Here is a 26,509-nt window from a genome sequence, read left to right as displayed (position 1 = left end):
CCTCTGTTTTGCCCTGATACATAATTTATAGAGGGGAGAAAAATCCCACCCTTAAAATTATGTTGGCCCTGTAGTTTTTAAGTGTCAGAGATGATTTCTTTGAGATCTAATTCGTGATTTGCAGGCTTCATTAAGTTTTCGCAAGTAATTTTAAACTAAAATCACCATTGGCAAATCCATCATTTATTGATAGAAACATTAAGACTCTAATGCAGTGTGACTTGTGATGAAACAAGATAGGAAGGGCTTAGAATGGAAACAAGTGCTCCTTTTTGCTACAAAAGACTGCTTCGTCTGGAGGAAAAAATCAGAGAGGGAAAAAATTAGTTTTCCTATCTCCTGTCACTTTGAACGATCCATGAAGAGTTTTTTAAGTTGTTAAAATTATCCTCTAAAACTTGGGTAAGACAATACAGCCAATCTCAAGAAGAAGTGTAAGGAGTAAGCTTTCTGTTTTCTTCTTGTTTACAGAGATATTTTAAGGATGGGGTGCAGTAGAACTGCATCCTATGAAAGACAAGGGAATAACCAAAAGCATGCCAAAGCAAGTAAAACACAACAGAGAAGCCCAGATATTTAATCCCTCACCAAATGGAATCCCATGATTCTGGCTAAGGACATGTTGAAACAGTAGAAAGATGATGACTCTATTTTGATTCATATTTAAGGATTTAGCGTGTAGTTATTTCAAACTTCACCAAGTAGATAGTTTCCAAACAAACAGCATCCAAGCACACTTTTCAGGGGTCTGTATCTATCTGATTCTACCACAAAGAATCTCCTTCATGCTTTGTAGCCCTCTCCCTTCAGTGCAGCTTTCCACACAGACAGGGTTTTATTTCTTTTTCTATTCCAGAGAGCAGTTCTTTTTACTGCACTTTATTTACCATACCATTGTCCCCAATTACTATTTGGGGACAGCAATTACTATTTCTGTCCACCCACTTTGAAATTATGTGGTAAATAAAGCATTTCACACACAAGTGACATCAGTGCAGCTCCCAAAGAAAACACAACTCCAAATGAGATGCTGTTGTCAGGGAAAGGTGGGTGATGCACAAGCAGAAGTGCCTGCATCTTCTTACCTGTGGCAAAGTGGGGTTGTGCCACAAGAATTAACACTCCCTACCCACAGAAAAAAGTAACAAAATGGGATGAAACAGAGCTAGAACTCCCTACAGCACAACACTATGCAACAACATGACAAATTAGGAATATTTGGTACAATTTAAAAATAGAGGATAACAGGGTTACTCCGTCTGGGAGATGCTCTCTGACTTCAGTGAGGTTGTTTCACTCATGATCAAGAAATGACTGGCTGGTTGCTAAGCCAGATTTTACCTATTTTAGAATAACTACCCTCATCATTTTGAGCTGCGTGGGTATTTCTGTGACTTTCTCATTTATTTTTCATATATAAATAATGAATAAGAATATGTGAGAGTAAGAATATTAAATAAGCTGACTGTAATGCATTTTAAATAAACCTACTTTTTCTTTTTTTAGCTCTAAATTAAATGCAAAGTAAGCACCTCTCAAATGCTTGTGGCTAAATTTACCACTTGGAAGTTAATGGGTGTGCTGATGAAACATTTACATGCACCTGTTTTGGCCATAAAGAGAAAAAATGTGCACATTCAATACATTCAGCTTTACATCCACCCTCTCCTCTGCCATGACTGCCTGCTTAATACGTACAAATGAAAGATTAAATGGGGAAAACTGGAAAGCTTCAAAGTCTGGACTTTTAAAGAAAAACATTTTCAGACACTGTTTAGACCACCACATATGAACTGAGATTTATAAAGTTCTGCCATTCATATTTCTATCCTCTTTCAATAAATGCTATTATAAAGTTTTCAGACTAGTAATAAAAAAGCTATTAATGTATTACCTCCATGCTAATCAATTCAATATGGGGATTGTGATGTTAACACTACTTTGCATTACTGCCTTCATCATTTCTCATTCTTCCAATATATAAAATAAACAAAAGGTTTTGGATACTTTTAGATTCATTTTTATCTCAAAGTGAAAGCTGTGTGAGATTTGTGGCTTCAGACTCATAGCTGGTGATAAGCTTCTCCTTCTTTCCTCTTCTCAAACTAAATATATAATGAGAGTTGAACAAAATTAATTGCAGCATTCACTGTTCATGAATTTCTATGCTTGTATAATTCATTTCCTTGCAGATAGTGAAGCAAAAGGGGATTCTCTTGCTGCCAAGGTTACAGGATTCATGAGTCAAGCCTGCTCAGAATTAATGGAGAATAAGTAAAGAATCCCCCTCATCACTCCTTTCACTAGGGGCAAGTTTTTAATCACTTTAAATAACTTGGGGCCATGGGATTGCATTCCTTAGGATAGAGGGACAGAAAAAATGCAGCCAGGAAAATCCTGAACAGCCATTTCTGCCACAATTTGTGTAATGTCTACTAAGAACATTACTCCCAGTTTGGGGACCAATCATATTCATTTTCATATTCATCTCCAGCAAAGTGTAAAGCCCCTCATTCAATCCCTTCAACTGCTACTCCAATCTTCGACCTAGGCACGATGCAGGAAAGGCTAAACAGTCTGTGCTCCCTGAGAAAAGGCAGCAGCATAAAACCTTCCCTTTCTCCCCACCTAATCCCAGTGCCCAGAGCTGCTGACTGGAGAGGTCAGAAAAGGGGACTCATCCCTCACCAGGACCTTTAACAAAGCCTGGGTGGGTGAGGTGGAGCCACAGAGCACTGCAGGGTCTATCTGGTGCAGATCAACCAGCTCACTTGCAGGTGCTGAGTACACTTATGAGAAATAGCTTTATTTGCAGGAAAAGACCGATACAGCCACCCTTCCCAATTCCTAAAGCCCTTCCTGTACGTTCTGACACAATCCAGGTCTGAGGAGGGGTACTGGTACATCCAGAAAGCAATGAGCATTTCCTGAGTTTTCCTGGATTTTTAAGTTAGAGAGTGGAAGGACAATTTAATTTCCTACTTCATAAAATGCAATCCATCTTCCATTCCCCACTCACTTTTATAAAAATCTGCTGAGATAAAAGCCTTGTTTAATTTATTCTCCCATTTCAGCTTGAAATGGATGACCAGTTAAGCTGGCAGTTGCTGATAAAACAAAGGAAGTGATCCAAACCTACACACTTAATAACATGAAGGCATTTTTACTCTGCATGTACAGCCCTATTCCAGGGGGAATATGAGAGGCTCAGCACTGTGGTCACAGGACACAAAAAGGAGAATGTTAAGATTCATTCTTACCCAGGGAATTCTTCCCTTGTGAAGCAAGTTGCTGCAGTGGGCAATGCCCTGAAGCACGTGCCACCACTGTGCTGCTGTTCAGGGTCACTCCACCTCAAGAGATGACTTGCAGACATGAGAGGGATTCTGGGCACTCCATATCCCAGCATTTTCAGAATTTCCCAGAATTTCAGAATAAATTTCTCAAAATTTAAGCCTGTGAATTATCTCCAAGCAGGTCAACAAGGGAGAGACACTCAAATCACTCTCAGCTTAAAAACACATTTTTATTACGTAGGATGTACTTAAGCATCTTCCAAATAGCATTAATTTTTCTCTTTATCAGACTCCACCACCACTTCGAAGAGCACCTAAAAATTGCTTAAAAACAACCTCTGTAACAAGTGTCAAATGCTTGTTTTCTTGACTCCACTTAAATCTGTTCAATCAGAACAAAAGTTATCAGCGTGCAACCTAAAATTCCCACTGGGAAATTGTTTCAAGGATTGAAGGTGAAGTCATGGGCAAGCCAGAATTGACATGGGGACTTCTCAGTCTCCTCTTCTCTTGGAAGGTTAGAGCAACCATGACATTGGAAGCTTTCAGAGATCAGAAACTTGATCCTCTTAATTCACACTATTTAAATTGTGGATTCATGGTGCTAAGCTGAACAAGGCAAACAGTCTTTGAGGAGAAAGAGAATAATTCTGTGACTGAAGAAACATGCTTCAAGAATTTCATCTCATCAGCTCTGTTTCTCAATCCCTAAATGTGCCACTTTTCAAAAGAAAATCTATATAGAACAGGACTACTCAACACTTCTCTGATAAATTAATCTCTCCTAGAAGAGTTTATATGGAAAAATACTTAGAAAGAGTAATACTGGAATACTTGAATTTAATGTGCTATTAAAAAAAATATTAATGAGATGCATCAACTCTAAACATAAAAGCTGTGGAATAGATGACGACTTACCAAGTGACCCTTATACATGATACCACTGCATAGCATCCTGCTGAGGCCAGAAAAAAGCTCCACACACAGCTGGTGATTTAAAATATGTTATTCATCTGCACTGAAACTTCTTCATAAAGACATGTGAAAAAAGTTCATATGTCCACCTCCAAGCCTGGCTGTTGGCATCTACCTGATACACAGAACATAGCAGGGACCACACATAGGCAAATTCACACCAGGACATACCACAAGTCACTTGAGAGTGTCACTCCAGCCTCACAGGGAAGAATAAAGCTGCCCCAGGCACACAGCAAACAGGTTTACCCCAGATGGCCAGCTACTCCAGCAGAACATTGCTCAAAACATGCCTGGAATGGGTAGAGGAATGCCTTTGGATCAGAAGAGTCTCTCATACCTATTTCTAGATCAAGCAGGGAGCAGAGCTGTGCATCTCAGAGCCTGATCCAATCTCCTCAAAGAGCTACACAGTAATGTTGACAGTTTTCAAGTGTCTAAGGAGTGTGCTGGGAGCTGCCCTGGATCAGAAGCAAGGAACTGAGGATTCCAGAATCCAACTCCTATGAAATTTGCATGGTCCTACTAATTATGGGAAAGCAAAAACCCAAATTCTCCATTTTACCATAAATAGCACTAGCTGATACTAAAAGACGAATACAAAAATATAAACAAAACCAATCATAAAATCTAATAAACAAATATGTGGAAAAAGCATATATTAATTCCTCAAAAATTCCAGCCTGATGTGGAATAAAGTCTCTCCCTGCTGCCCCCTTAGCAGTTTGATATCAAGCATATTCCAGGTATTCAAAGTATTTTAAAAAAGCAATTCCAATTAATTGACAGTCAAAGCCTAATTGGAAAAGCAGTCATTTCAGTAAGTAGGAAAAGCTTTAAGTCCATGTTCAATTTTAACTCAAATGTTCTCCTTTTGTTTAATCACTTCAAACTTATGGTATGCACCACTGGGAACATTTTGTTATTGGAAAGCTTTTGCCATTATATGCCTTCAACAAATTACCATAAAACAAAAAAATGAAGTCAAATTGTTGGTAGATATGCAGATTTCAGATACACTTAATTTCCATAATTTCTGTGAAAAGTGATGACTAGTTTCAGCAGATGCCCAAAATTAATACCCAGAATGAGACAAAAAGGCTGAAATAGGAGTGTTAACAGATAAATATTTCATCTGCTCCAGGATATGTAGTGCCCTGGCTGTTTTGCCAGCACAATGATGGAAAGTTCTGAACAAGAAATGCCAATATCATACACGACAAGAGAGGACTCTGTCCCACGACAGGCTGGGGAGTACTTGACCATTGAAAGAGAGCAAATACCACTCCTATCTTCAACATGGGCAATCAAGAAGATCCAGGAGCTACGGGCTTGGAATTCTGACCTCCATCCCTGGGAAGGGGATAGAGCATCTGATCCTGGAGACTCTTTCCAAACTCATGAAGGATAGGAGGATGACTGGGAGCAGTTAGAATGGGTTTACAAAGGGGAAATCTCGCTTAACTAACATGACGGTTTTCCAAAATAGGGCAACCAGCTCTGTGGGTGAGGGGAGAGCAGTGGATGTTGTTTCTTTTGCCCTTATACAGCTTTTGACAACCTGTAGCTCTGCAAAGACCTTGGGGAATTTGTGGACATTAAATTGACCATGAGCCAGAAATGCACTCTTGTAGCAAACAAGGCCACTCTGACAGTTGTCCAACACTGCAACAGGTTGCCCAGAGAGATTGTGGAGCCTCCATCTATTGAGATAGTCAAAACCCAACTGGACACAGCCCTGGACAGCCTGTTCTCACTCTTCCTGCTTGAAGAGGGGCTTGGACTACCACATCTCAAGAAGTCCCTTCTAAACAAAACAATTCTGCAATTCCATACCCTAGCATGATTGCTGCACAGTCATTGAGAACATGGATGGAAAAGCCAAGTTGCCGCAGCAGAGATTAGGAAATTAACATCCAGAGGATTCTACATTTCATTAATTACATTTCTTTTGAAAATGTGTGATCTTTCTGTAGCCAAAATTTAACCAAATTCTTAGCAGACAACAGTATCTCACATATCCTGCATCACAAGATTAAGACATTATGTTTGAGAACAAAACTCCTTGATCATTGCAGCTTCCAGGCAGTGGGATCTCCTACAGCACTGGAATACATCATTCCACACACTCAAGTGAGCATTATTTGGATCACTAACTTGGGAAATGGGAAGGAGATTTAAAAATACTAAAATTGAGAATAATAGCTTCATGAAAGAAAACAGGCAGCTCCCACTGACTTTACTTGGGGCAGGATTGTACCATATATAAAGTGGTGATGTGTGCATTCATTCTGTGCTGACACGTAATACTGCACCATGCAGATAAACTCCCAAAAGGCTTTAAATGGATATGGCAAAACTGTGATATCCAGCAGCAGTTCCAGTGTCCTAGTCTTACGCATCTAAACACCTCTCACTGCAGCTCTCACATGCAAACTGACACCTCCATGAACAGAGCTGAAAGAGAGAACACTTAGGGCAGGCAGTGGGAGAAGCAATCCTTACAGCTCTCAGTGACAACAGTCATTATAAAAGAGCTGCCCCTGCCATCTGTACATAAATTAGTGTCAAAGCCAGCACCAACCAGGCTTCCAGCAGAACACTCAGCCCCAGGACACCACACCTAGCTGCTGAATGGTCACCTGCAGTCAGCAGCAAGGGCACTCTGCTGACATTTACTTAAATATCAGTCCCACTTCAAGGTATGCAGCACATTCTCCCCATTTTCTTCAGTCCTCAAAAGAAAAGAATTTTTCTTTTTTTTTTTTTTTCCTCCCAAGCTGACCAACCTTGAAAAAAACCATTTCTTCTCTTTGTTTGCACAGATCCAGCTGCTTTTGTGCCAACTACAATGCATTTCCTATTCACAGGGAAAAAGGGGGACCTGAAAGAAATCTATAGGACATTTCCTTGGGCGTGCTTGCTTCACAGCTCTTTAATATCCCTACAACCATTTTGATTAATTCAAATCTTGTTGCATCTCCTTTGGTCATGAATTTTTAAAAGAAAAACTAGATGTCTTGTGTGATAAATCTGACAAACATCTGGTTCTTAATCAAAATTTTACATGCTTTGTGAATTTCCGCTTTCATTATATCTCTGGATAAAGACTTTTAGTAGTTCCTCAAATATCTTCAATGCTCTTTTGTATCTTTTCCATTTTGCTTAATTTACATAATTTACCAATTTACCATGCAATTTAGTTTGCACTACAATATGCCCTTCAAGGTGACCTCTGAAAAGGTTTCCTAAATGCTGAGGTCAGGACTTTGTCAACAGAGGCAACATCAGCACTGCCGAAGGAGATGACATGTATTGTTCTGCTTTCCTGTGGTTCAGAGGCAAGGTGCAGATGGCAAAAACGTCTGGGAGAACAACATCACCCTTGGATTATGGCAGTAAAGCGCAAAATGGAGAAAGCAAGAAAGTGAAAACATTTATTGTTGTATAATAATTCTATAAGCTGTTCCATTTTCTACACAGAAATCAACTCATTAAGAAATTGTATCAAAGGCAATTAGTAGCAGGAACAGGGGAATATTTGGGTTTTGACAAGAGCAGCCTCTGAAAATTCTGTTTTCTCAGAGCTGCCTTCCCTGCAATTTAAAGGCATAGAAGAGGGTACACAAAATGACTGCAGTACAATAAAGTGAATTAAGATTGTGCCATGGTTAAAACAATTTTTGCAAGCCTCACTCATTGCTAATGCCAGGACACTGCAGCAGAATTGTTTTTTACCATCATCCAAATTATCAGAGGCACTGTATATGTCAAGTAAGAAATGTGTGCACTCAGAAAATGTAAAATAAAGCTCTTACTCTGCTCCCTGTCAAGACATATCCCTTTACACAAAATCTACTCTATCTTCCAAATCAGTCACTTCCTACCATCAAGTCAATCAGGGACTTTGTTGCACACAGATTCAGGGAGCCCAAGATCCCAAATGATTAAAGATTATTAGTTCATATTAAACATGATTTCAGCAAGCAGGCATCAATGACCACGGATTGGTAATCACTATTGATTATGCTGGTTTTGTCTAGGGAATGTATTTCAAAAGGTACGATGGCTGGTGTCCAGAAAGTTGCTAAACCTCCTTCCTTATGCCTGAACTTCACAGCAAGAATTCAACACACAAAATTATCAGTGGAAAAGACTTCACCACCTTGCAGCGCAGCAATATTTCCAATGAGAAGCCTCGGACGTATCAGGGAGTTTGGGTAAAACAAAGTCTCAGAGCATGATTTGTGGCCTTGGAGTCAATGCACTCCAGCCTTAAGAGAACCCAGAACTGGTAATGGTTTGGAGCTACTGATCAACATATCCCTGTCGCAACTAGTTCACTGCCTACCATTGCTGAGTTAAATCAAAGGAAGGAGTTGAAGAAACCTCAGCTGCAAATTATGTCTAATAAAGTGGTCAAATTAGCTCATCACTCTACAACTGCAGCTGACAAATCCAAGACAAGGACTATATGCTATTGGCCTGCTTACGGTCATCACAAAAAGTCATCTTCCCCTCTCTTTTTCTAATATGTAAAAATGTTAAGCATTTAGTTTACTGTCATGTTCTAATGTAGCCTGATACACATTGTGACACATCAAAAATGTTCATAGAATGAATAAAAAATGTGCTGTCTGTTTCAATATACTACCTCAGTCTTCCCTCAGCATTTGATGTTGCCTGTATTTAAACACCATAGCTGCCTTAATTATTTATTTTATTGCTTTTCTAAACCATTCTGTTCTCCTTCTGCTATTCTTCCCTTTGTCAAATAAAATTGTATAAAATCAGTGCCAGAAGAGAAGCAAGCTGGGGTTAGTCACCAGCTAAAGCTGATGTTGATGAGGTGTGTGTAACCCAGTGCCGCTCACTCCAACTCTGTCAGTGCTCAAATCCACCCAGATGCTGAAATGGCTTCTTATGCGACCACATCTGAGTCAAAACTGAATGAAAACCTGTCTTGTGGAACAGTAAGGTCCCCTTCCATTCATTCAGACATGAGAGCACTATACATTCCCCAGGATACACTGCACCCTCAGGATTTGGCCTGTAACATCACTTCTCCCAGTCAGTAAAAGCAGAACTGAACTACTCACCTCTTGTAATGCCCTTTAAGCGATTGATGAAAAGCACATAGATGTGCAAAGTATTTAAAAACCACCACTACTGTATGCCAGGGTCTTCCTTGGGAAAGGCTGCTTGAAGACCTGCACCATTTATATTTTGTCTACTATGAAATCTGAAACTTGAGCTGTGGGAAACAGATAATTGTAAAAAGTACTCCACAACAAAGACATAATTTGACGTGCTTCTGAGATCATGAGTTTACCTGCAATTAAAGATTGAAAACTAGCAAGAAGGAGGCCCAATTACATCTCTTCCTGCTGTAGACTGATATATTACCAAATACTTATCAGGAAACCCTTGGATGGATTTAGTGATGTCAGGAAATAAAAGATAGATCCGGCTGGCTTTAAGTCAGGCACAATGGCAGCAACAGCTGTGTCTGATTCATCCATACTGACAGGGGAATTAATATCCCAATTATGCAGGGTGGAGGTCAGGACTGGATTTCTCCTGAGAAAAAAGCACTATTCCTGTGCAGTGGGACACTGTGGAAAATACTGAACTTACTGCAGTATGAGCAAAAATCCACACTGTCAAGGATGAGACATCCACCTTCATCTTAATTTCTGAACTCAGCCAAAGTAGGAAGACAGAAGGCATAAAGAGTTGTCAGGCAGCTGCATTATCCGATCTTTACAAAGGGTATTTGTGTTAGGCATGGAGCTTAATTTAGGAGAGTTTGATTTTCCTTTCCCTGCACCTATTCCCCTGCTAACATTTTATTCAAGAAATCAATTATGCCTTGATCAACCATTGATCAAGAGTTCCCAATGGGGAGCCCTAATGCATTTTATCTGCAGCTATTGTTCCTAAATACACCTATTTCTGAGCATGCACTTAATTCTTTTCATCAATACTGAGCTAACCTTCAACAAGCCTGTTAATAACATTTTGGAAGTGCACTTTCAGTGAAATCCTAGTTAGACAAATGAATTAGTGAAACTACTGGGATTTCCTCTGGTGTGTTTTTTTCAGTTGCGCAGGCAAATAGATTCCATGCACCTCATCCCCTCCTGCCTAAAAAAAGGTTAAAGTGATGGTGTTGGAGTTCAAATGGAAAGCTGTTCAGAACAAATGGAAAAAGCTAACCAATAATGTTTTAAAGCAAGCATTCATTATTTTACACAAAATTCCTTATGGAATGAAAGATGTGATGGCTCTTTACACACTCCAGAATTCTTCACTGTCTTTAATGTTTTCCTAGCAATATTTCTTTTAAGACCCATAAGGTGCAAATCAACTTTAACAAGACTTGAGCATATGATTAAATCAGTCACATGGCTTCAAGCACGCACTTAGGTTATGTGCTGAACAGGGAGAGATTTAAACCTATGCCTGACTGCTTTGCTGAAAAGAAGCCAAAGTAAATTGGCTATAATTAAATTCTTTTGATGAAATTTCTGCAACTCCCTATTGTGGGACACCAGTACTGAAATGCTAATAAACTAGTTTAAATTAAGCTTATTACCAAGTAAAATAAACCACAAAGACACTTCAGTCTTTTCTTACTTTATACCATCATTTATATAACATTATTTTGCATTAGAGAAATAAATACTTGACCAGAGCTAGAGCATCTGACTCACAGAGCAGTAATTGCAGTGCATGACCATCCAGGAGGCAAGCTATAGATTCCTCCACATCTGCTTGCACTCCTACTGCTGTTGATCCTGAAAAACAGTTTTTAGCTACATCAGCACTCTCTGCAAAATCCAAATTCCAGAACACTGCCAGAGAGAAGGTATATGCCAGGAACTGCTTGATTGGTGGACTTGATAATTGTAAAGGTCCTTTACAAACAAACCAAATGGAACTTTAAGTGAAAAATGATGCATTAACACACAGACTGCTCAGAAACCATTGCATACATATTCCAGGACTTGCACATCCTCACAGAAATACCAGAGAGAGTTCAAATTGCCCTTGTCCTCTAGAGAGCCTTCTCTGCATGGTGACAAGTGCACACAGATTCTGTTCTGAAATTATCTCTGCACTATGCACACAGATTCTGTTCTGAAATTATCTCAACCCTGCACAGCAGCAGGAACAGCCCTGTTCACTGTGGCAAAGGAGGATACAGACACCCAATAATTCTACCACCACTCAAGAGTTCCAGCAGTAAGAAGGGGATGGTGTAGGCAAAGTCAAATGCTGATGGAGAAACATTGCTAGAAAAGGGCCATCTGACTGAATAGTGGTACAGTGACCATTCTGCCAGTTTTGCATGATTTTCCACAGCCTGTTGTTTTCCAATAACTTAAGACCATCTCTAAACTGCATACAGTTTGGGTGATCTTGTCTCTTCACTTTAGGCTCCATTTCTCCACTTTCAGCAACATTAACAGGCCTTTTGTGTGCATTTTGGACAGCCCTGTGGGCTGCGCTGACTGGGTACATGAGGCACTTCATTACCCAAGGAGACATTTATGCTGCACTGTCAAAGGCAAACATGGAAAACTTTTAAGTCTTGACAGAAGCCCAATGAGAACAAGTTTCTGCAATAGACTTGAACTAAACTTTCTATATGAATAATTCCATCAGGTTTTTGTGAATCCCTCCCTCACACCACTGAGCAGCTCAGCAGGATCAGATCATTTCTGTGAGCAACTGCACATGAGTGCAGTAAGTGGAAGAGATTCTGGTTTTCCATTTTCTAAAGACAAATATGTAAGAGGTTGTGAGGACTGAGCTGTATTTGAAATCATATCCACTAAATTCCAACCTGCTGTCTTTGTATGGGACGAGGCAAAATATCAATCAGAAATTAAAACAATTTTCAATTTCTTTTCAGAAACAAATCAAGAAATGCATCAATCTACAGAATACATATTTTTATAAGATAGCAGCAAAAGCTATATTGGAGCAGCATGGAAAGCAAGAACATTTTCACACATTTCATGAAAAGCAGAAGTAGCCATTATTTTTCAGTCCTCTGTGGGCTATTCTGTGGGCCATTTCCAACACAGCTAAGCAGGCATGGAATTTAGGCTGTAATTTTCACAGGGACCCAAGCGAGTTAATGGCGTAATCTTTACTGAAAATTCTTATCTTAACTTCAAGTTGCCAATAGCAGTAACTGCTCCCATAATCAAATATCATAGTCAGGGATTCTTCAGTGCTTTTGTTCTTTCCTGACTTATGTTACTTATGTTGCATGTTATGTATAACATTTAAAAATAAGAAAAACAAAACAAAACAAAAACTCAACAACTTAAGCCTCCTGTCCTCCCCCACCAAACACAACACACACAAAAGCCAACCTCACATTATGGTGGTTTAGTTATGTTCTTTCATTTGTGGGTGTTGCATAGCTCTGCCTGTAAATCATATAAAATGCAGACATCTACTGAAAAAAATCACCTATTACAGCTGCAAAAAAGTAAATACAGACTTTTCTTTTTCTATGCTACCAGGAGAGCCATCGCAGTAAAAATAAATACAGACACTAAAACCAGGAGGATTATACAAGTTAGAACTGGTACAAGACTGTGCATTTTATTAGCATAATTTACATTCTAGCAGGATCCAATATGGTGTTGAGAAATATGAGTATCCAGCCTCTGACAGGATAGGGTTCTGCTGCTTTCTCCTTATCACAATAAAATTAAGGTTAACCCTCTCAGTATTCTCTGGATCTGTTATAAATACACAAAGAGCCTCATATAGAAATGTCAAACATCTATAAATGCCAAATGCTGCCCTCCATTGATGGAATCAAAATAAAACATACTAAAGAGTATATTCTGTCTATAGATAGGTAGCCATGCACATAACCATCACATGACTCCAGAAATGTCACTGGAGTTTGGACTGCTTCAAATGGGGGCCTGAATGCAGCCTGAAAAAATACTGCACTCAGTAATGATAACAACCTGCTGCCTTAGTTCTCATAATCACACCAACTCCATTCAATACCAAATCTCTTAGGCTGGTACTTCTGACCTCTAAAAATTAAAAGCCATACTTTAGGAACTTTTATATGAATGTGTGCAAATGTCAACAGCAGTTTCCAGGTGCCTCAGGTGCTCACATTGAGCTGAAGACAGCCTATGAACCAGTCCCTCTGCTGCTTTGGGAACAGCCAGGACAAAACAAAAGGGCTATGGGTTTTTTCTGACAACCATCCTATAGGAACGCAATCTATCACAGGCCATATTCACTTCTGCAGAATCACGAGATTCGTATTTTGTAACCCAACTAGTCAGGACAGTTGGAAGAATATTGAACAAGGTTTGAGCTCAGGCCCTGCCCACGAGATCTACAGTGCAGTTACAAGGGACAAGGCACTACCCCTTTATCTTTCTACTCTGGGGATTCCTGAGCTTTCTCCAAGTCCCCCTCTCTTCACAATATCACACTGGACAGCCAGCTCAGAGAAAGAGTTTTCAGCTTCAGAGCAGCATTTATCTCATTAGGTCAAGATGAACCTTTATCTATCAAGAAAAGAAAACATGACATCCTAGGGCATAAGATCAAGTTGGCTGCTTAAAAACTCAGAGAAAACCAAGTCACTAGAATGAGAGGCAGAGGCAATTTTTGGGCTTCTCCCAACAGTTGAGAACAGTTGAGAACAGGTCACTTGAGACTGTTGTTGAGTCCTAGTTCACCTCCACAGCTGCACACCCTTCCACAGCAAATGAATAAAAGCCCTGTGCCAAAAAACTACCTGTGAATGGCTGTAAAGAACTTTTGCCATGATGCTTTTCAGTAACTAACACAGCACTAAAGCAACAGTGCCAGCAATGGATACAGAGAGGCTGCTTCACCGCCCAGGAGCCCATGCACTGTGTCCACATACATATGGATGTACACCCTCCTTGTGGCTGGTGTTGCTCGAAGTGATCATCTGCAGAGTCCTTTTCTCCTGCACACAAAATTAACCTTACTTTCTTCTGATGGCCAAGAGTCAGTGTAGAATGTTCTTTCACTGATTTTCCAAGGATCTACATTAACTGAATCACTGTGGTGGACTTGTCTGGGTTCGTTACTTCCCCATATACAATTGTGTACAAAACAACTGGCAATATTGTTTTTCACACCAGGAAAGCCAGCACACAAACTCTAAAGATGCTGTATGAAAATATTAGTTTTAGGCTGCTGCTGGTTTATTTATTCTGCAGTAGGCAGGACTGAAAGTGTAACACAAACTATTGATTTCCTCAGTATAAGATTTAAAGTCATACGGGAACATTAAGAGCCTCACATTTGATCATGTGCAATACCCAGACTACAGCAATTTGTTAACTCAGTAAAACTGCACTTGAATTGGAGACCGTATTTTAGACTCTGTTTTGACCTTACAGACAACTGCAGGGTACTACCTTCTGCAGTATGTGAGTCAGAGGAAAGTTAATTTCCTGATTTCTTTATTAACAATCAATAAAACCCACTGCAAACCAACAGGCTGAAGGAGGGAGGGAGGGAATCCCTCCTGATACTTTTTCATTGTTTTAACCTCTGAAGAGTGAGGACGAACATTCTCTGTGACACATCTGTCAACCTAGCAGCACTGACTGCTTTATGAATAAAAATACTTCATTGGTTTCTTTTCTTTCCTCCATACCCCCACATTTATTACCTATCAGCCTCAACACCAGCCAACAACTGGAGTTCTACCAGATAATGACTTGGAATATAAGAAATATTTATTTTATTAACCTAATCCAAAACATTTCCATTTATTTCTTCTGGGTTCAGGACAGGTCTTTATTTTAGGTCTGCCATTATTTTAGAAATTACTATAATTACTCTTTGTAAGATCTCCTAAGCAGAGGATCTCTTTCCTTTCCCAAACTGAATCTAGGTTGTCTCCATAATCGCTTTTCATGACAGCTCTCTTCCACCTTTCTTGCACTTCTAATCATTTCTGTAACCAAAAATCAGCATTATATTCACAGTGAGGCAAGTCTGTTATACAATGATATGATAATATTTTCTAACTGATTTTCTTTCTAAACATAACCAAGTGTTGTGTTTGGGTTTTGGAGACCCATTGCATATTAAGTAGATGCCTTTACTGCTGTACGATGTGCAGATCTTTCTGCCAAGAGCTGACAAGTCATTCAGAATCCAATAATGCATACAAGAAATTTTAAATTGTCCCTTCTACTGTAATTACCTGGCAAGTTAATTCCATGTTCCAGCTACAGAATGCTATAGAACCTAGCTCTTTGAAGTCCTTGAGAAGTGCATCTGACAATCACTCATTGATATGACTAATATATAATCACTCATATCACTAATATACTACTAATTATATTAATAATTTATGTATTAATGAACATAGTGTTGTTTTTGGGTTGTTTTTTTTTACTATTGTCTTTCTATTCCTAAAGAAAGTGTTTACCACTGATGTACCTGATGAATGTTAATTCATGGCAAAATTTTGTCACATTCCCTGTGATTATTAAGTTCACTTAGTCTTCAATTGTAAGGGACTTTTGATTTTGATTGAATAAGCAGGTGGCACACAATTATGCCCTTGTTTTGGATTTATTTATATAAGATTTTTTTCAAAGAAAAGCATAAAGATAATTCTGATAGGCAATATTGCCTATATAACTAAAGGAACAATGGTCAAACATAAGGAAAATGTGAAAGTGCAAACAAAAGCTGTGTTTATTGAACTTTTATGCATTTACCCTGGCTTTCCACTAGGCTCTAAGTACACATGTGCTGCAAGGAGCAGCGTGGAAAGATAATGAATTTTATGCCTTTGCCTGTGCTCAGAACACTTCCTTTTTAACAGTATCAATGTGGTTCTTAAACCATAAACATATTTTTAAAAATCCTACTCACTCTGATGGGTGTATCTTCCTACATGCTCCTAGTAAGGTTTGTTGGCTTCTTTGTTTTTTTGTGGGGTGTTTTGGTGCTTGTTTGTGGGCATTTTTGTGAAGTTTTTTGTTTCCTTTTCTTTTGTTAATGACAGATGCACTTGGCAGTATCTGTGACCTTGAGTTGTACACTTGAGCAAGCAAGACAGCCCAGTCCTGCCAGGCTGCTTATGCATTCTGAGAGAGCTCCTTCTGAGAGGAGTGTCTCAAGGAAGACAGAAGCATGATGTGCATACCAAGCCAAGTGCTTCATGATTTATTTATAGGGAAAAGGGGCATATAAATTTGCTGAAGGGGAAAGAAAAATGAAGAATTTGACTTACCTTGTCGGTGTAGACGAAGAACAGAATCACAACAGTGAGCTCCAACAGAAATATAATTAACAGCATGATAAAAAACTGTCAAGAGAAGAAAGGACAGGGGATAAAACAAAAGCAAAAGCCATCAACATCTATTTCAGCTTTTTCTGGATGCACAGCAAGTACATTCAGCAGATCATGCAAAATGGGGAGTGAGAGTCATACAGGCAGCAGGATACAAAGCTGCTGCAACTGAAAAAGCAGATAAAGGACTAGTGAGGAAACACCACAGTGTCTGGGCATAAGCATGGCTCATTTATAGCACTGGTTTCAGTAGAACAGCCTAAGACCGCACCAAGACCAAGCCAGTGCTCTCTTTGACAGCAGAACTTCAGGAGTCTTCCCATGCTAGGTTTTCTTTGTTTTCTTTTTTTTTTTTTTTTTCCCACTGGATATTAGTGATGCTATCCAATGATATCCATGAAATCCATAGCTTAACTTCCCATGGCAAGAGAAGGTAACCTGGGCCATAAAGTCACAGCACCTTTCAAGGGCAATTGTGGGATCAAGGGGGAAGTGAAAGGTGTACCAAGGTAGCTTTATGAGCAGTTTCAGGGAGCTACACAAATCACCCACGAGTTTCAGGTGCAAGGGGCTGATTTGTACTGAAGGCATCAAAGCAAAGTTGGGCCACCTCTCTTCTCGTAAGCCAGGGAACTGCTTAAAAATCCAGGAGTCAAAAGCTCAAAGGACTGGATAAAAACTTTTTACACAGGGATTTCAGGTAGGTTCTCTACAGCTCTAAGCTCTTTTTTGATTTACTTCAGTGAGAGGAACTGCTGGCAATGCCAAACACTTCAGGGAAACCACATCCTCTGCATTTTGTTACCACACTGGATGGGTCTGCAGCAGCATCAACACACTTGCAGACTTTACAGCAAGAGCTATCAGAGCATTAAATGAAACTGAGTTTTGCATAGATAGGTAAAGAAGAGAATAATTTTGGAAACTTTTTAGGCTGAGGCAAAGGTCCAGCTCCCTATAACACAAAATTCACACACTTAGCAACCTGTAAGGCTGGAATTCTAATACTGAGCAGCACCAACTTAATTGGAATCCCATCCCCAAGAGGAAAATGCAATTACTGTCTCTTCAACCACAAGGCTGCAAACCTATAAAAGTTTAATAGCTACTAAGCCTTTATCAGAATTTCTCTACTGCCTGGTAAGCCAAAACCAAACCTTTGAACCCATGGATTTATGTGACTGAATGGAGGGCAAAAAGTCACAAAGGGGAAAATACTTTCCTGCCCTGGTACAATTACTGTGTCTACAGAAATCATTGCATTTTGCCCCATGAATCTTAAATTATTTATTTTCAGATTTTCATCACCAGTATTTTTACACCTGCCTGACCCTAATACTGGATCCTATTACTGCCCAGTTTTGAATCACAGACTTCATTTATGCCCATGATCCAAACTGATTTCCATATCATTACCATCCAACACTGACCTTCCGTATGGCTTTGCAAACCTGTCTTGGTGCAGCTTGCTTATTTCTTACAATTCTAGCCTGCTGCATAGCATTAAGTGAAACAGGACAAAGCACATCCCTCTTTGCAAAGATGCACAGACACTTTGCTGTATCTATTTGGCTGCAGAGCACTTCTGTGCTCATCCATAAAAGCATCACTTATCCAAAATGTGCATGTGAACACCATTTTCTCCCGGTGAAATTCCCTGGCATAGAGAGGATTGCATGAGACAATTTCTAGAACAAAGGAGAAAGACTGCTACCCATTATATACTGTGATCAGCATTTCCTACCCCAGGACCTCAGTTTCATCAGCTCATCATTTTGCCAAACCTTAATTGTTTGTGCTGATATATTCTGTGCTTGTTTCTGTCGAAAGGATAAAAGCTTTTGGAAGAATGTCAAAAATAGCACTCCAATTACTTCTAAGAATGAAGAAGGGCAAAGTAGGGGCAAAGTATGCTATTCTTCCCAGGTTAAATTTCTGTTGCTTTAATTTGAAGTCCTCTCATACCGCAGTGTTTATTGCAGGGACCTGACACAGTGCAGCTCAATTTCAGGCACAGAAATTTCAGCCTTTTGTCTTACCCAGCTACGAGTGGATGTTGTGGGAAAGTTATTCGCTTTCAAGAGTGTGCATTTCACACATCACAGAGATGATAGGGCTCAGCAGCTAAAGCCTGCAAATTGTACACCCACACGCTCACTCATGACCATACAAGCCACAAACTATCCCACAGATCTTTTCTGCTCCTGTGGTGCCTTTCTGCCATCTCTCCAAAGCCAATAACCTCTAGCCCCACTTCACAGGACATGGCCTGGAGCAGGGGATATGTCCAGGAACTGGAATAAAACTTAGGGATCTGTTTTTCCTGTGCTCTCAAGAAAGTTTTCCCTCCCTACTCTACATGCAGCATGGAGAGAGTACAGATGAAGCCAGGGAGTGACTGCAGGAGAAAGGCTACATCAATTAAGAACATTTTTAACAGCAGATGGGGAATGGTTTGACTTTGGATATTATCTGGCTAGAAGTTTTAGAAAAACTGGACCTACAAGCAGCAGAAAATCCAGGCAGGAGACACTTGCTTACATAGATACCCAGGAGGAATGAGGCCTTTAAGAGGATGTTAGCCTGGGGAGGGCCTCATGCTGGAGCCATGGAAAAAAAAAGGGCAAGAAATAAAGAGTGGCCATAAAAGAAAAGCATCCTGCACTGATCCCCATGACTAAGTAAAATGTGCAGGGAATGAACTGGAGACTGGCAAGGGGGGAGGAAATGTGTCTGGAGTGAAATTTCTCAAGAAGAGGTGTTTTCTCAAGTATGTCATTATTTCTTAATACTAGGATCAGTAATTAAAATTTTATCTTAATTGGTAACAAATGCAGTGAAATTTCACATCTCAAGAGTATTTCCCCCTACAACATAAACTCTGCTAAAAGCTACCAGCTTCAGACTGGAGCAGAGAGCTGTTCTTGCCAGCTGTGCCATTGTGTCCAATGAAGGAGGCTGGACTTTCTGGCGAGCCCATGACAGTGCTCCTGCCTTCCTCAGGTCATACTAGAGAAATAGGCATGACACTGACGTCAAAAAAGATGCTAAAATTGTGGAGTCAAGCACTCAAAATCTAGGAAATATCAGAATAAAAATCCTCTTAGTGACAGCTATGTATTATGTCTAAATCTTTCCCTACACAGACTGAGAGGATCCTCCAAGCTGGGAATTTGGTTTCATGCACTGCAAATCTTGGAAGCCATACAGTAAACCAAAACTAATGCACATTGTTCAGAGAGTCAAAACCTAGATAAGGATTATCCTTTATCTCCATAGAAAAATATTTCAGTTTTATATAAAAGCATAAAGTAGCTAATTCTATTTTTTTCTACATTTGGAAGCATTGACAGAGCCCTCATGGCTATATCACAGATAATTAAAAAGTATTATGAATCCCCACATGTGCAGACAGTAGAGACCTGTGCTGTATCTTTCATTGCAAACATTAATTCAGTGAGATCAACCTCAAGGCAGAGGCTTCACACTTATCACCTGCAAAAAACTATAAGCACTTGCATGTCAGCTCTTCTGTCATCCCCCTTCTAAAGAAGAGCTGTACCTGAACCCAAACCAACACCTTGGAAAGCAGCAATCAAGGCACACTGCAGCATATCCTGTGATTCATCTGACAGGCAGGCAGGGACACACTCACAGCCTGCTCCTCTAGTCCACAGCACCTCCCAACAACAGGTCATTTTCACTTCCATCCTCAGGATCATCTCAAAGGGAATGATGCCCAGTCCAGGGCCAGACCCAGCTTGGCATATACCATTCAAATTTAGAAGGAAGAAACATGAACCCATTGAAGGCTCACAGCACCTAAACCCCCACCACACCTGCTGGAAACTCTCACAGTTGCTTTTCAATGGAGTTCTCTCACTGTGGTGATAAATACTGAGAAGAATAAAAATTGAGTTTTGTTTGCTTCACTGGGGCTGTAGGCTATTGGTATAATAAAGATTTATGCATGGAGAAACAACAATCCTAAAGCAAAGCATTCATGTGAAACTCCATAAAAAAAAGATTAATCTGACCTTGTACAGAGAAATGCTTTACCATACTACTTGTCAAACAGTGGGATGCAACCCAGAAGAGGTTCAGTGGAGAGGTCCCTACTGCTCAGCTTTTCATAAATTACACCTGAAATAACCCCATAGAAGCTTTGATGAGGAGGGAGGTAAGGTAACACCCTTCTGTCTACCACTGCTAATTTCCAACCCCTAAGAAAACTAAAGCCAGTTTCTCAGCAGCTACCTTTATATTTTACAAAGCCTTTGACTTTCCCAGAGATTCTCATTAAAGGTGTATGGAAAAGGAAGTATGCAACTGGTACCAAACCTACATCATGGATATGTACCACCCTCCTGCTGTCAGAGAGAAAAGTCTGCTAGAGGAGAGGAGGTCTCAACTTTCAATTCCGTCCCCACTGGATCTGTACCAGGCTTTTGACTCACTGCTTCCAGTTTTGTTCATTCAGGTTGTTGATAACAGTTGGAGAATCAAGATCTGTACCCTGTGTATGTCACTTAAAGCACATTTCCATTGCTGCTCATACAAAGAGAGAACAACAAGTAAATAACATTTCCCTCCCAAAAAAAACCAGGATTCCCTGGTTTCTCAGATGCTCCAGACACTTGTCTCTGTGCATGATGACTGACATCATACACTAATACACAGGATTGGATCATCTTCTTCCCCACTGCCTCTCCTTCCCAAATTTTCTCAATAGCAGGATCATGTTGCTCAAATTGCCCACCTCTCCATGCCAAGAGTAGCTGACCTGCTCTCAGTCTCCCAAAGGCAAAAGTGACCCATTACAATGAAAACCAAGGTGTGATTGTCTTGCCAGCCTCCTAACATTTTGCTGTGAGATTAAATGTGATACAAGTGATGGCAAACTCCAGACTGCTCTGTTTCCACTGCTTGCTGCAGTAATGATTTTAGTTTGATGGGGGGCTGTCTCAGAAGGGGACAGTAGGATCTCAGTGTGCCAGACCCATTTCTCAACTTAGCTCATGACAGGAGACAGAAGGTTCTTGCAAAGAATTATTCAAATCCTCTTCAACAAACATGAAAGTAGTAGGAAGACCTGAGAGCCAGCTGTTTCTTTTGAACAGTGATACATTCCAAAACAATTTTAAAGTTCATGCCCTAGCAAATGTATTGCTTACACCAAACTGCATACAAATTAGCATAACCTTCCTATGAAACTGAACAAATAACTTCAACAGACAGCCTGTGCTGTTTTCCATCACATTTGAATAGCCTGCAAGGTGGACAGTTGGCTGCTTTTCTGACAGACACTATGAAGTACAACACATGAGCAGGGAGGTTGCTCCTGGAAAATGCTCCAGCAAGACAACTGCCCTCCACCTGCACCAGCTCTCAGGATGAAGAGACAAAAATAAGAAGGAAAATTTACAGCCAGTCCTTCCTCTGTAACATTAACTGCAAGTTTGGTACAGTGATGATACAAATGATACAAGCATTTTGCCTTTTAGGGAGGCTGGATTACCAAATACTCACTGATCATCTTTAATTTCCGTACTACATTTCACTTCCTAATGAATATACACCCCAGTAGAAGTAATTACAGACAATTCTTTGGGGTAAGATAGTTGGTCTTTATAGCCTGGAAGGATTATTAATTAGTCTACGTGGTCCTGATGTGTATATATGTAACTTTGGTGCTCAAGAATGAACCAGCTCTGGCTGCTAGAAGACAGAATCTCTTAGAATCACAGAAACACACAGGGTGTCAGTGACCTCTGGGCACTGCCTGATTCAACCCCTTCCTAAAAGCACAGTCAGCTACACAAAGTTGTACAGAGCTGTGCCCAGTCAGCTTAGGAGCATCTCCAAGGATGAAGATGGGCAGTTACCCACAGACTCCTTGGATACCTTTTTCCAATACTTGACTATATTAATGATAAAAATATAACAACAATATGCTGTATCTCTAATTTCTTTTGGTTTTAACCTGTGTTTGTTATCTCTTGTACCATCTCTGTGAATCCTTCCAAAAGCTCTATTTTCCTTATAATGTACTACAGGGTAGTTGAAGACATGAAGAAAATACACTCCCTGCTTTAATTTCTTAAGACAGAACAAGCCCAGCTCTCTCAGTCTGTCCTCGCACATTATGTGCCCCACAATCATCACATTGGCTCTCCACTGGATCCCTTCCCTTCTGGTATTCATTTGTCTCTTCTACTGGGGAGCTTTAAATTGAGTTAAGCACTTTAGGTGTAGCCTTTTCTTATTCTGGAAGAAGGAGTCATTGCTTCTCCATGTCAAGAAATGTAAAGGAATGTGGGGCTTGGTATGGTCCAGAAAGACCCAATTACTACATTTATAATTTTATTCTGATTTGAGACAAAGGTATATTTGAAAGATCTCTGCTTGGTTTTTAGATTATAAACACTTTTAGATTATAAACACTTAGAGCCACACTTTACCATGCTGCTGAAAATTTAAAGTTTTCCTCAAATTTAATATGCTTTGTAATTTTTCTATAATTTTATAATGGATTACATTATTTATATTTAAATATTATTTAATGGACTGAGTGAAGATGTGTCATTACTATGGTTGGCATTGTTAAAGTCTTTTATCTTCCTGCAGAAGTGTAGCATCTCCATGCCCAACCTAATTATGACAACAGATGCATCAACAAACTTTGATGCATTAGTCAAGCACCAAAAAGGGTAACACTGTCAGAGGTTCTGAATGCTATAAACTATTGCCAAATTTACTGCATATTCCCCACTCTGGAAAAATTCAAGCTACTTTAAAAAAAGTCTGAATCAATGCCACAATTGCCACTGAGATACTGAAAAAAAAGAACTCCAGGTACTGGAGAACCACCCACTCTTTATATAGGTCCTGTATTTTTGCCATTGTTGGATCTGGCTTTGTAAGCAGAGCAATATGAAGTTCATCCTCAAGCATTTTCAGACTCCCCAGAATAGCTTTTTAATAACATATTGGTACTTGACTTTTACAGAATAAAAACTCATATGGTACAGATTTTGTCAGCACTCAAAAAAAAAAAAAAAAAAAGAAACTTTCTGCCACTTTTGAAAGCAAAAGTGTTCAATGAATCAGTAGTTCTCACAAGAAGTTTGATTTAACATAATTCCCTGAAGGCATCTTGATCTGATATATTAATAGGGACTAGGAACATTACAAAAGATTCTCTTTTTTTCTTTTTAAATTTCCTTTGATTTTCTTTTCCAAGGTACTGAGCAAGGAGAGGAGAACAGAAGAGAAAGTGCAGTGGGAATTGTACTTAGAAGTGACTTCTTCTGCAGCCTGGAAGACTTGTACAGAAAAAGACAGAGCAGTGAACGAGAAATGACAGGACAGTGCCCAGACTTCAACAATAACTGGAATTACAGTCAACAAAATCCCAGTGTATTAATCTACTACATGAACTTCAGAGCCAAAGGGAAAGGGCAGTTTGCTTCTACCAATTTCCAAAACAGTGGATTCTGATTACACATCCCAGTACCAAAGGTTTTGCTGACACTTGGTCTGAACGCTCCTTTCGTTTGTTCCATGCACTTGCTCCTACTTACCGCCCTTTGCAGCACCACAAATGTTTCCTTTCTGTCCACAGCATTTATACTCCTTGAATATTTGAGGATTTATGGTCCCATCTGAGCCCTCTCTCCCCCCATGTTGGGCATATTTAGCTCTTTAAGTACTTCCTTGGAAGTAAATCTCTTTAGCCTCACAATCATTTTTTTTTCAGCATAAAAAAAAATGATAAGTTTGCTCATAAACTGTAAAAAGTCAGTAATATATATGAGCAAATTCATGAACAGAAACTCCATTATGAAAACATCATGTATCTAAATTTGGTTTATCAGCTATTATTCTCTGAAAGCCTTAATGGCTAATTCATTCTGATTGTGACAAAGCCTTTCATGGCTTATGCCTGCTGGATATATAGTACAGCTCTGTTTATGTTTGGACTATGTATTTTATGAATGTGCAAAAACTCCTGCTGATCAATAAAACTCAGAGAAATCTGCAGTAATTATTTCTGGGAAAATATACAACACATGCAGCCTTAACACATTAACAGTGTTTCATTTAATCTCATTACTGCTTTCAGTTGGAATCATTCAGTCTTACTGTATTAATGAGTGAGAGATGAGACCTGATATTCCCATACTATGCATCAAAGGATTTTAAGTGGTATTTTATGACATCTCTAGTATTTTTTCATATTCTACAAAAACTGACTCAAAATCAATGAAATGTCATCAAATAGTAGCCAGGTATCACTCTCCTATCAAACAGAGGGTGGGTGTTGGCCCTTTAGCAGATCCTCAGCACTAAAAAAGGTCTTGCTGGCCTTTGACTTTTATATGTTGCTTCATTTCTTCTGCAAACATAATGCAGAGGTGTGACATGATCTAGTGTGATCTTATACCAGTCAGGAGAGAAACTCATCTTATTTGTGCAGTGGAAGTGGATGAAGAAGAAAATAAAACATCACAGTAGCTCTTTCAAGTCCCTGTGCCACTCCAGTCATGACAAAGCAGCTGCTTGAGTCCATCTGACACAGGTAAGGGATACAGCCAATACAACTAAAAGGCTCTGGCTTGGGTTTAATCCAACCTACTCCATCTATGGTAATGTCATGCAATGTTCTTATTTCTAGGAGTGTCAAAAACAGTGCCTAGAAACTGTGATGTATGTGTAAGTGAAGGAGATGGTGAGAAGAAAATGGGCAAGGAGAAAATAAAGGACAAGGTAGAGCATTTTGTCTGTATTTAAATTCTACTGCTGGTTTTACTCCCCGTTTGGGGTTCTCAAATGTGCTACACAGAAGCAGATGCATCAGATGCACGTATGTCAGTCTTGCAGTAGATTAAAAAATAGAGAAGCAGGCAGTGTGGCCTATCTAATTCTGCCTTTTAGCTGGTAATACTGAGGGTCTGAAATATCTATAACATCAAATAAACCCTGTACCTTGTGTGGCATCAGTGATTTACAAAATATAGCTCCCATTTCTTTAACTCCTGAGTTACATTTTTCTGAGGTTCAGGTAATTTTGCTCCTTATAGAGAAAGAAATCAATGCTGTTCTTCATTTTAGGTTGCATTACTAAGGTGGCTAAAAATAACAAAAGAATGACTGGGAATAAAAGCACACATGCTGCTTTACTAAGCCTATTGCCTTCTATCCAAGGAGATAATCTTATTATTAGGGAGAAAAAAATAGCAAATGTTATACTCAAAAATGACATGAATGTCTGGGCTGGCAAGGAACACACAGGTTACCTGTCATTTACTTTCAAAATGGGAGTAATTCTGTTGTCTTTCAGCTCTTGCAGGTGATCCTAGGTTTGGATCTGGAAATGGCTCAGAGGCAGGTTTCTTTTGAAGAACCTCTAGCACATGAGAGTTGGTTGAATGCTGAGACAAAAGATGGGAGAAGGGACACTTTGTACGTGACAGGAGAACTTGAGCCTGTACAGACTGACAGAGAAGCTGATATTGCTAGTAGACTTCAATCAACAAGGAGTTAGGAAGTCACACACTGATAGCCATTTAAACCTTCAGCTTAAACCTTCAGATTAAACCTTCAGCTGATCTAAATTAATACAGCTCCCCTGACTCCTGCAGAATGTGGTGCTGCCACGCTCTATGATGGCTAAAGCAGTGTCTTGGCACTACAAAAAGAAATGGGGACATTAGGAAAGTGCTCTTCCCTGACCTAACAGGGAAGAATCTCCTCAGGGAAGTGGGTCTCCAAGCCATTCAGAGTTTCTGGATGACACTCTTAGTTGTATGGTTTAGTTTAGTTAAGCAGTCCTGCAAGGAGCTGGTAGTAGGACTCAATGATTCTTATGGGTCCCTTCCAACTCAAT

The 26,509-nt window shown here is 39.7% G+C and overlaps 1 protein-coding gene across 27 annotated transcripts in view; it reads right to left on the bottom strand.

Moving 5' to 3' along the window:
* The window catches only part of TSPAN4 (tetraspanin 4), a 411,890-nt gene that overhangs the window by 29,647 nt on the left and 355,734 nt on the right, over window positions 1–26,509 (bottom strand). For all 27 annotated transcript variants that reach the window (XR_008431354.1, XM_053944928.1, XM_053944930.1 and 24 more), the window contains one exon: window positions 16,561–16,635. Coding sequence is in view for 26 of the 27 variants with exons in the window: in XM_053944928.1 (XP_053800903.1) it covers window positions 16,561–16,635 (75 nt within the window). In the remaining variant the exon portion in view is untranslated. The remainder of the gene's footprint in view (window positions 1–16,560; window positions 16,636–26,509) is intronic.

The sequence above is a fragment of the Vidua chalybeata genome, chromosome 6, assembly GCF_026979565.1.
Source record: "Vidua chalybeata isolate OUT-0048 chromosome 6, bVidCha1 merged haplotype, whole genome shotgun sequence".
NCBI classification, from domain to species: Eukaryota; Metazoa; Chordata; class Aves; order Passeriformes; family Viduidae; genus Vidua; species Vidua chalybeata.
The sequence above is the reverse complement of the archived record's forward strand: the minus strand, read 5'-3'. Positions and strand labels throughout refer to the sequence as shown.